Source organism: Clarias gariepinus, chromosome 9, assembly GCF_024256425.1.
Source record: "Clarias gariepinus isolate MV-2021 ecotype Netherlands chromosome 9, CGAR_prim_01v2, whole genome shotgun sequence".
NCBI classification, from domain to species: domain Eukaryota; kingdom Metazoa; phylum Chordata; class Actinopteri; order Siluriformes; family Clariidae; genus Clarias; species Clarias gariepinus.
The window spans coordinates 25,451,133-25,462,500 of record NC_071108.1 but is presented as its reverse complement, the minus strand read 5'-3'; the positions used below and the strand labels follow the sequence as shown (position 1 = coordinate 25,462,500).

Here is an 11,368-nt window from a genome sequence, read left to right as displayed (position 1 = left end):
TCAGCCGTCCTTCCTGTCTCCCTGTAGCGCTGTCTTAGGCGTCTCACAGTGCGGACATGGCGATTTATCGCCCTAGCCACATCAGCAGTCCTCATGCCTCCCTGCAGCATGCCTAATGCACGTTCACGCAGATGAGCAGGGACCCTGGGCATCTTTCTTTGGGTGTCTTTCACAGTGGGTAGACAAGTCTCTTTAGTGTCCTGCGTTTTTAGAACTGTGACCTTAAATGCCTACTTTCTGTAAGCTGTTAAGGTCTTAACGACCATTCCACAGGTGCATGTTAATTAATTGATTATAGTTAATTGAACATGCATGGAAAACATTGTTTAAACCCTTTATAATGAAGATCTGTAAATTTATTTGGATTTTTACCACATTATTGTTGAAATACAGTCCTGAAAAAGGGACGTTTCTTTTTTTGCTGAGTATATATCCTGATTCTATATAATTTTGTTCCACATTTTTTACAATTCTAAGCAAATTTAGCAATGAAATTTCTCCTACCACACAGGATGTTGTGTTGCATGCCAGTGTGTAAATAGGTTAGACTGCCACCTGTAGGATTATGGAGGAAGGTCAACCTCAAATGCACACATACTGTACAGTATATAAATAAAAAAATTATTTTCAAAAATCGATTTTGGAGTCAGTGTAGAAACATAAATTACATTACAGGAATTACCACACAGGAGTCCTTCTACATAAATGAATCGATTTTTTTCCTCAACTCTAGAAAAATAGTGCCTAGTTTTTTAGTACATGTCAGCTTTAAAATACTCATGTCTTATTAGATCTGTCTATAAGTACTTGTGTGTTATTATAGAAGTATAAAGCTTGTTAACTGTAATTAACATGCCTAATGCCCCACTGACTTTAATTGACTTCTATTAAGTGTACGCAGGGTAATAAATCTGATTAGTACAGTAATGGTTTAAAAAGCCTTTTCTGTATGCTGCATGTTAATGAGATCATTATAGCATTAAGAAAGTCGAACTCACTGCAGACATTTGATAAACCCAATGAACATCAAAGGTATCGAAAGTAATATTTGTTGTGTTAAATTAGTTATTTAGATTTGTTCATTTAGTCATTTTGTTGATTGTGTCAATGTCTAAAATAGACATTAATCAGCTTAAGCAATATAACATAGCAAAGAATTGCTGTAAGCTTGTCTTATTTTATATAATGCTTGTACAGTATGTGCATGTTTAGTAAAATAATAGTTATTCATGATTAACCGACGCTGTCTTCTGTTGAATGCATTAAAATGTTGGAAACTCCTTGGAATGCTGGAAAAACAACATTAACATACTGAGATACTTACAGTATTTAGAAAACCTGATTATAATTTACGAAACTAAATTTTCCTGGAGATCTGCCTGTTAACAGGGTTTTTTTTTTGGAGTTGTGTGTTTTGAGGCTACTCTATATTCTGTTTACTTGTTATTAGTAGTATTAATTTGAGAAAACCCTAATTTTTTCATCATTCTTATCATCTCTATTGAAACTAAGTCCAAATTGTGTGTCACTGATATCATTCCATATTCATATAAAAGGTCTGAACTTTAATCTAATACAACTTGCTTTTTGTAGCACGTTGTGCAGTGTGTGTTTGTGGCCATCCGAACCATCGGCAACATCATGATCGTCACCACTCTGCTACAGTTCATGTTTGCCTGTATTGGGGTGCAGCTGTTCAAGGTATCTTTTTATTTCTTATGTCTCAAAGACTTTTGCACAGTAAAGTATCCCACTGCTGAACTGAAGAGTAACGTAGAGTATCCGCTTTCTCTAGGGAAAGTTTTACCGCTGTACAGATGATGCCAAGTCGAGTGAAGAAGAATGCAAGTGAGTCTCAAGAGTATAATTACACTCAGTATAAGTATTTGGACACCTACACATAATTTAGCCTCTGTATGCCACCATTGTGGATTTGAAATGGAGCAGATCTGGTGTGATTGAATGATAGACTTTCAGGTTTAGTTCCATGCATTACACAAAAAAAAAAATTGGAGTAAGTAATTATGAATTACAGCCATTTTTAGATATTCCCTCCATTTTTACAGGCTCAAAAGTCATTGGGCAAGCTAACATAACTAGAAATATAAACTATATATTTTATTTCAAATACTTGTATCAAAATCAACTCATCTTCCTTGAGTTACTTTGCCGGGGAATTACTGCAGCTACCTTGTGTTGCTGCTTTTTGTGAGTCTTTCTGCTTTCAGTTTAGCTTTTTTCTTACTGAAATGCATATGAGGTCAGGTGACTGACTTGATCATATAAAAGCATTAGCCTTATCGGAATAGGTCAAGTTTTGAAGTCTGTCTTTAGTCAAAATTAAGATGCTTATAAGTACATTATCATAGATCATGGTCGTTTATGAGTGTTCCTGCTTTGCACACCACTAATATAAAGCTTCTGCAGTCTGACTGAGATAAAGCAAGTATCTTACAAAGTTAAAGTGTATTTAGTACGAATGTAACTTTTCTTTTCCCATAAATTGCTGTATGGCTAACTGTAACTAGCCTTATGGCTACTGGGAACCATATGAGTTTCAGCTGAATTTTGGAATGCATTTTTGCACAGAGTGATGGTTGTGGAATTTGAACCCCTTTGCTTAAATTGTACTCACATTCTAGGTGACACACTCCATGGTTAGTGTTCAGAGCAGGAAAATTGATAACAGCCAAGACCTGTAGTAATGTACTTACACTTACAAGACAAACTTGAAAAAATCCAAAGTATCCCTTTAAAACGCTCTTATGCAGCTTTTGCAGGAGGATTTTGAATCATTATCCATTTTTCCATGAAGTGTCATCCTGTTACTTTCACAGCATTTTATTAAATTCTAGGTCTATACATTTCAGTATTCATCCTGTTTCTTGTATCAGGAGTCAGATGACCCTGTTCTACTGACTGTCATACATGCCCATGCTATATGCTACCACATTTAGCATGTTTAACAGATGATATGGTACAGTATGCTTTGGATTAAAAGCTCTTCCTTTCCTTCTCCGCACTCTTCTCTTCCCATCATTCTTGGTTACATAAGTCCAAAAAAATCTTGTTTTAGAATTGAGCAGGCTATATTAAAGTACATAATGGCATCTCTTAATCATGGACTTTGGCAGTGATATGGTACGCCTACCCCTTCAAGAGTTTTCTTGACTTGGCCACATGTTGTTAAAGAGGTGTATCCTTTCTTAAGGAATGAATTCACCCTCTTTCATGGTCTTCCTGGGCTTATGATGTTGCTGAGCTCACCATTCCTTCTCCTATAGGCCTGTTTTGTTTTTATACCTGTTTGGACCATATAGTGAGAACATGAACAGCTACCAAATGCACATAAATATACCCTTCTTGGGATATATCCACTTGGGACACAAATCAGTATACGCATACAGTACAGTAGATAACATCCAACAGCTTTTTTACACAGGTCAAAGTGCACAGATTGGTAGAGTAACTCTTCTTCTATACTGTACAACACCAACTACTCAACATAATCTCCATCAAAAGCGATGTATTTGCGCCATTGTTAAACTTAACTCTCAAATCCTCTTTGAAAGTCCTCTTCGTCTTCCTACTGTGTAGTTTGTTTTTATTCCTGGTTTCTCCATATTTAAACTTCTCCAGCTATCCATCTCTGTAAATATTGTGTAGTGCAGTGCTACCCCTATCCCTATACTTTCTAACCCTATACTTTCCTTTCTACAGGGGGACATACATACTGTATAGTATTGGTGACAATGCATTGCCACAAGTGCGGGAGAGGAAGTGGTCCAACAGTGACTTCAACTTTGACAACGTTGTAAATGCTATGATGGCTCTCTTCACAGTGTCAACTTTCGAAGGCTGGCCAGCGTAAGAGCACCTTCTGTCTGTAATTCACACACATACATACATTTATAGTGTCAAATATATAGTGAGCATTATCAAATACAGAAGGTGTTTGGACTAGTTCATTTATTTTACTAACATGGTTATTTGTATGTTTTTTTTTTTTTCCCACAAGCCTTTTATACAAGGCTATAGATTCAAACCGAGAAAACATGGGGCCCATCTACAACAACCGTATCGAGATCTCCATCTTCTTCATTATCTACATCATCATCATTGCCTTCTTCATGATGAACATCTTTGTAGGTTTTGTCATCGTCACCTTTCAGGAGCAGGGAGAAAAGGAGTACAAGAACTGCGAGCTGGACAAAAACCAGGTCTGAAGATTGATCTGACTGTATTAAAACTTCCTTATCCTTCCCTTTAGTTCCACTTTTTTCTTTACTTACCCTCATATATTTTCCTCCTCTCATTTCCTTTCCTTATTTTTATTTTCGTTTTCTCTTTATCCTTTGCTTCCCTATTTTTTCTTTTCTCCACTCTTTTTTTTATTTCTTATTCTTTTTTTCCCTTTCTTTTCATTTCCTCTTCTGTCCTTTATCTCTCATTCATATTTCCCTTAACTTTCTTTCCTTTCGTATCCTGTCCTTTTAGTCTGTCCCTTCCATTTTTCCCTTCTGACCTGTTCTACAAATTGAAGTCGATGTATGTGCAGGCATTTTTTTTTTATCTATTTTGTGTCTCTCTACCTCTGTCTCTTTCTCAACAGCGTCAGTGTGTGGAGTACGCTTTAAAAGCTCGTCCATTGCGGAGATATATTCCAAAGAACCACTACCAGTATAAGTTCTGGTATGTGGTAAATTCCACCGGTTTTGAATACGTCATGTTTATTCTCATCATCCTCAACACTCTCTGTCTGGCTGTACAGGTAAAGAGAGGTTTCTTAAACACGGTATCTCTTATGCAGTATTGTGAAATGAAATCCTGTTTTTAATTCTCCTGTAAATTAGAAATGATTATTATGATGTTAATATTGTTTATAACTCCCTCATTGTTACTGTCTATACAGCACCATGGTCAGTCCCATCGCTTTAATTATGCTATGGACATTCTCAACATGATGTTCACAGGAGTCTTCACGGTGGAAATGATTCTTAAACTCATCGCTTTCAAACCCAGGGTATGATCCATGAACTTTTGTTTCAGAGACAGACCCACTTTTTACAATTACATGCTAGAGATTTCTTTCCTAGAACAGGATTAAAAAAAGAATTGAGGAGGTGTTATGCTGTGCTACTGGAAGTATCCTTTCTTCCCCAATTCCAAAACTCCCCTTAGTTTTTTTTTTTTTTTGTCCCAAGATCTGTTAAGTTAATCCCTCCATATTTATGCTCCTTCCCCTCATCCCCCCCTCTCTCCTTTCCGGCTGGATGTTAATCCTCTTTGCCTAGGGTTATTTTGGCGATGCCTGGAATGTGTTTGATGCCCTGGTCGTGATTGGCAGCGTAGTACACATCATTCTGAGTCAGGTAGATGTGAGTATAGTCGTCCCCCCCCCCCCCCCCCCCTCCACGCCTACCTCCCCCCCAACCCCACTTCCCTAACCTTACTCTCATCCTTTTAACCCTCTCTCACTCTGGCCTTGTCAGTGTAGGACACAGGCCTTGTACTGTACTGTATATCACCTCTTTGTATACTGTTTAACCACCAGAGCGAACACCATAGATCCAGGTCACAATAGTGTCTAAATGTGTTTTTTTTTTCAGTGCTGTGCTTCATAATTAGGGCTGATTTATCTATACTGTATCTATGGTAACCATGCTCTGCTTGGGGAGGCACTGGGTTTGCGAGAGTCTTAAACAGAATTTACATTTAGCCATAATAAATAATGCAGCAGGTTTGAGGACCAAAGTATTGCACTGCTGTATGTACACAACTTCAGGGTGGTAGCAGTAATCCACATTACTTTGATGCATAGTTATCAATGATGCATAGTTACTTCTTATGCCATAAATTGAATAAAAGTAAAAACATTATTATGGCACTGTGCAAAAGTTTGGGCACTCTAAGAGTTCCAGGGTCTCAGATTCTTTTTACAAGGTTTTAGACCTTAATCAGCTCATTAGAGCTGATGCATGACAACAGCTGTCATTGGTAAATGCCAATTTCAAAGTTTTTACGGTGGTGGTGCACCGTGGAACACAAGACCTTCATGGAAAAGTCAGCAGACGTAAACCTTACCTGCACCCCCTGGTATCCAACGTCAGAAGTATGCAACAGAACATCTATAGAAGATAGAAGATCTATAGAAGCCTGATGCGTTTTGGAAACATGTGCTGTGGACTGATAAAATTAAAATAGAACTCTTTGTTCAACTCTCTCACAACCACAAAGGCATGTTTGGAGAAAAAAAGGAGCAGCATTTTATAAAAAGAACACCTAGCCAACTATTTAGCATGGGAGTGGTTGTAGGGAAGAATGGATTCCACTAAATACCAGCAAATTCTGGAAGCAAACATCACACCATCTGTAAAAAAGCTGAAGCTGAAAAGAGGATGGCTTCTACAATCCACTATGGAATATCTCAAGAGATGCAAACTGAAGGTTTGGGAATGGCCATCACAGTCCCCTGATTTAAACATCATTAAAAATTTGTTGGTAGATCTTAAAAGAGCTGTGCATGCAAGACGACCAGAGAATATTACAGAACTAGAAGCCTTTTGCAAGGAAGAATAGTAGAAAATTCTAATTACAAGAATTGAAAGACTTTTAGGCTGCTAATAAAAAGCGTTTACAAGCTGTGATATCTGCCAGAGGAGGTGTTACTAAGTACGAATTATGTACAGTAGGGTGCCAAAACCTTTGCACAGTGCCACAATAATGTTTTTATTTCTTATTTTTGTTCAATTTATGACATAAAAAGTAACTATGCATCAATGTTTGCTGAAAATATTGTGCATTTTTGACATTTCCAAGAGAGATAGTGTTAACATCTTTTCAATTAAAAAATCACCAAAATCTGTTATTCATCAAGGGGTGCCTAAACTTTTGCACAAGACTGTGTAACTTTTTCCATAATATTCTTCTTAGCAGTGGCTTATGTAGAAATGTCAGCATGTCCCTGTGAATAGACTTTTACTATAGAAACGGTGTACAAAAACTACTAGTGTTAATATATAATATATTACTAGGTTAATTTATTACATCTGGCACTACACACTGTCTGACAGGCAGAAACTTCAATAGTACTGTGATATAAAGGAGAAGAAATAATGTTATGTAGGGTTGCACATGCATTTTTCTTGTCCGAGTATGTTGAAAAATGCATCATGTCCTACATTAAAATTGCGTATTACAATTTAGCAACTCCCTAAAGCTGACATGTAGAAACACAGTGCTCCCTCCTCGATTCTGTTTCAGTGGCTACACCATCATAACTATGGCCTTCTTTTCTGTTTTCTCTTTCTCCCTCTTTACACTTTCTTTTTTCTCCTGTCCCACATTTATTGTGTGGTTGGATGTGAGCAGCACTATTTTACTGATGCATGGAACACGTTTGATGCCTTAATTGTTGTTGGTAGCGTCGTTGACATTGCAATCACAGAGATCAATGTAAGTAGTGGTGCACCTGTTTGCTTAGCTTAATCCCTCTCCTGAGTGAAGGGTCTTGCAGCCTTTCCTAGCAGACACTAGACTCACCATAATTAATTTAAAGAACTGATATAGGTTTTCACAATGCATGTTCATCACATATAAAGAAAAAAATGCTCCAGGATATCTGCAAGTCCCTACACACATAAACTCACAGATCTTATGTAGTAACATACCCATGCTTTGCACTGTTATGTTAAAATTATATATTTGCTACTTGCAAGTGTGTCATTATAATGTATATCTGATGTCAGTATATGTTTATTTTTTTATTATAAACTTGTATATATAAACTGATCAGCCATAACAGTAACACCATTAACACGTCAACATTGATTATCAGTTACAGTATATGCAGCTGGTGATATAACTGATGGATTATCAGTTATATGCAGCCTTTTGTTTTAGAACAAAAGGCTAGCCTGTCTGGTCTGATCCCACAGAAAAGCCAATGTATCTCAAATCGCTGAAATATTTAGGTGTGGCCCCAGAACAACCTGTGCACTACAGCCTGCCGCTTATGGGGCCCAGCAGGCAAGGAGTCCAAGGGCTTCAAACTCCCCAGGCCACTGATCTGGCCTCCAAACTCCCCAGATCCCAATCCTTAACAGTACAATACCCAGGCAGCACAAGGGGACCATTAATAGGCTTAATGTTGTGTATTGTATGGTCGATCACTGATATATACAGTGCATCTCAAAAAAATATATATATTGTGGAAAGGTTTTTTTTTTCTTAATTTAAGTTCGAGGCATGAAGCTCACATATTCTATATTCATCACATGCCAAGTGAAGTCCTTCAAGCCCTGCAAATAATTTTATGGAAAGTTTTTGAATATTTTACCTCGATTTTAGTAGATTATTATTGTTGATGGAACGGGAAAAGTAAGGTAGGAAATGGTGCACAAGCAATAGGGATGAGAGCAGCCTTAAGAAGATTGTCAAGCAAAGCTAGTCAAGAACTAGGGACAGTTTCAGAAGGGTTGGAGTAAGGTAGGAATTAGTGCATCAAAAGCCACCATGCACAGACATCTTCATGAAAGTAGCTACAAGTAGCATTCCTAGTCTCAAGTCACTGCTGAACCAAAAACAAGGTCGAAAGTATCTTATCTGAGGTGTAAAAGGACTGGATCATTGCTCAGGGGTACAAAGTTCTCTTTTCAGATGCAAGTAAATTTTGTGTTTCAAGGAATTCAATGTCCAAGAATGTAGAAGCAGAATAGAGAGGCACTGAATTCAAGTTGCTTGAAGTCCGGTGTAAAGTTTCCACAGTCAGTGATGACTTAGGGTGCCATGTCATCTCCCGGTGTTGGTCCACTGTGTTTTATTAAGTCCAAAATCAATGTAGCCATCTACAAGAAGATTTTAGAGCACTTCATGCTTCCATCTGCGGACAACTTTCATGGAAATGCTGATTTTCTTTTGCAGCAGGACTTGTCCACTGTGCCAAAGCTTCCACTAACTGGTTTGCTGACCATGGTATTACTGTGCTTGATTGTCTAGTCATCTTGGCTGACCACAAACTTTTAGAGAATCTAGGGTGTATTGTCAACAGAAAGATGAGAAATACTCGACTTAACAATACAGATGAGCTCAAGGCTGCTATCAAAGCAATCTGGTCTTTAGTAATGCTTCAGCATTGCCACAGGCAATATATATTTATACATATATTTTAAATCATAATCATTGATAATAAAATAAAAAAGGCTTAAAATATTTTTGTTGACCTTTAATGAATCTAGTAAATGTGCATGATACATTACAAAAAAAAAATTCACAATATAATTTTTTTTGAGATGCGTTCTCTCTTTTTTTCTCTAAATATATATATATGTATGTATGTATGTATGTATGTATACTACATTTGAGTGCAAAATTTGCCAATCCTATATAACAAAATGAAGAAACAGCTTTGTTTTATGTCTATAGCAACAAGACATACTGCTAAATTTGACTATTCAATTCAATTCAATTCAATTTTATTTGTATAGCGCTTTTAGCAATTTTCATTGCCGCAAAGCAGCTTTACATAGTCAAAAGAATTATTTAAGTCTATCACATGTAACTGTCACAAGCCAGTGAGACTCACTGCGCCCCTCACAGGCTTAAATCCATTCCGCAATTTCCCCTCCTGCACACTCCGCTCTCATCTGATCAGGTAATCCCTCTGCTTTATAAGCACGCCAAGAACGTCACTCAGCGCTGCAGTATCTCGCTCGTGTGCCCCGACCTTCCCTTAATAATTTGTCCTGTGTAATCTCGCCCCTTGCCGACCCCTGCTTACTCTTTGGAATTTTTTCTTGTCTTCGCCCCTTATTATCTCGCTTGCTTTTGGACAAATCTTTGTGTATGACCCTCACGGCTGGATCTCCATGTCGCTCCTCGGATGTCCATGTCGACTGCACTCGCACCATCCTCAAACACGCCATGTGCGCACACTTCCGCCTTCGCGGTGAAACGCTTACCCTATGCCCCAACAAAGGCAAATCGAAAGTCTTAAGTCTTTCCTCTCGGTTCGCGTGGCAAACCAGCACCGGGAAAAGATACAGCCCCAGCTGCTCCCAAAGATATGGGAGCACGCTCTACTTCCGGGTTCAGGGAGTATTCCCCGACATCATCGCCTGCCCCCTCATTGCGTCCAAAGGGTATTCCCCTGCTCTTTCCTAGACCACACACACCCTTGCTGTGCCAGCTTGACGCTTCCACTGAGGAGATGAGAAGAGTATTTGACCGCTTCCATGTTGGGAGGGAGGCTTCCAGAAAAATACTGAAGTTGCCAGGGCCCCAAACTGCTTATGAGTACGCCATTGCGTTCCGAACCCTGGCAGTCACCCCTTAGTGGGACACCCAGGCCCTATATGTACAGCTTTATAAACGGGCTCTCTGAGTCAGTCAAGGATCAGCTAATTTCCCAGCACCTCACCAAAGACTTGAACGGTGAGCGGGGCGGGTAGACTTACACCTTAGAAAGCGGGACACCCCCACCCACCCCCACCCCCGGAACAACCCCGGCTCAAAGCTGGCATCTCTCCCACTCGACCATGCCAGCCAACCACCCCCGACCGAACCAATCCAGATCGGACAAACCCGGATCTCACCCGAGGAGCAACAGCACCACATTCAGGCAGGAGTATGCCTCTATTGTGGCCAGGTTGGACATTTGCGCTTGCAGTGTCCGTTAAATGCAAGGCCCTCCCAGTGAACCTAGGCAGACATGAGGGGAGCGTCCAGGAGCTGCTGCCTAGAGGTTGTCTCATCCTTCCTGTTAAACTCTTCCTCAGGAGGCAGGCACATGTGGCTCAAGCCCTCGTCCACTCTGGGTCCGACCAAAAAATTATTAGCGCTATGAAAGTCATAAAACTACTCATTCCCACTCTCCTTCTAAATGCTCCATCATCTGTCCACGCCCTTGGAACGCCACTTTTGCCTATCACCCATCGAACCACTCCGGTCACCCTGAGGACCTCTGGCAATCACACAGAAGAAATCTCCATCAGGAACAAGGCTCAGTGTCAGCTGGTTCTTGGGCGCCCTTGGCTTATCCCCCACAACCCACACTGGAAAAACAACATCATTCTTGGATGGAGCCCTCTCTGCCTGGCCTCTTGCCTAAAGTCTGCTCTCTGCCCAACGTTAGCCTCAGCCGCCTGTGAGGAGTTCTCTGACCTCTCCAGGGCTGCATAATTATGTAGATCTCAAGGCTGCGTTCAGTCTCGGGCCATTTCTCACCCTCCTCATTATAAGGCCGTCATCGTCACCCGCTGGGGCGGGCTTTTTCTTCATGCCCAAGAAGGACAGCACCCTACGTTCCTGCATTGATTAAAAAGGGGTAAATGACATTACTGTCAAGAACCGCTACCCTCTTTGCCCAAGT

General features: G+C 39.7%; 1 protein-coding gene across 2 annotated transcripts in view; it reads left to right on the top strand.

Moving 5' to 3' along the window:
• Positions 1–11,368, top strand: part of cacna1db (calcium channel, voltage-dependent, L type, alpha 1D subunit, b) — a 135,059-nt gene that overhangs the window by 96,615 nt on the left and 27,076 nt on the right. The window contains exons 24-30 of one of the 2 annotated variants that reach the window (XM_053503895.1): positions 1,594–1,701; positions 1,796–1,848; positions 3,721–3,867; positions 4,019–4,220; positions 4,613–4,771; positions 4,913–5,023; positions 5,295–5,372. In XM_053503895.1, coding sequence (XP_053359870.1) covers positions 1,594–1,701; positions 1,796–1,848; positions 3,721–3,867; positions 4,019–4,220; positions 4,613–4,771; positions 4,913–5,023; positions 5,295–5,372 — 858 coding nt within the window. Of the gene's footprint in view, positions 1–1,593; positions 1,702–1,795; positions 1,849–3,720; positions 3,868–4,018; positions 4,221–4,612; positions 4,772–4,912; positions 5,024–5,294; positions 5,379–11,368 lie in introns of both variants that reach the window. The other variant, XM_053503894.1, reaches the window with a different exon arrangement.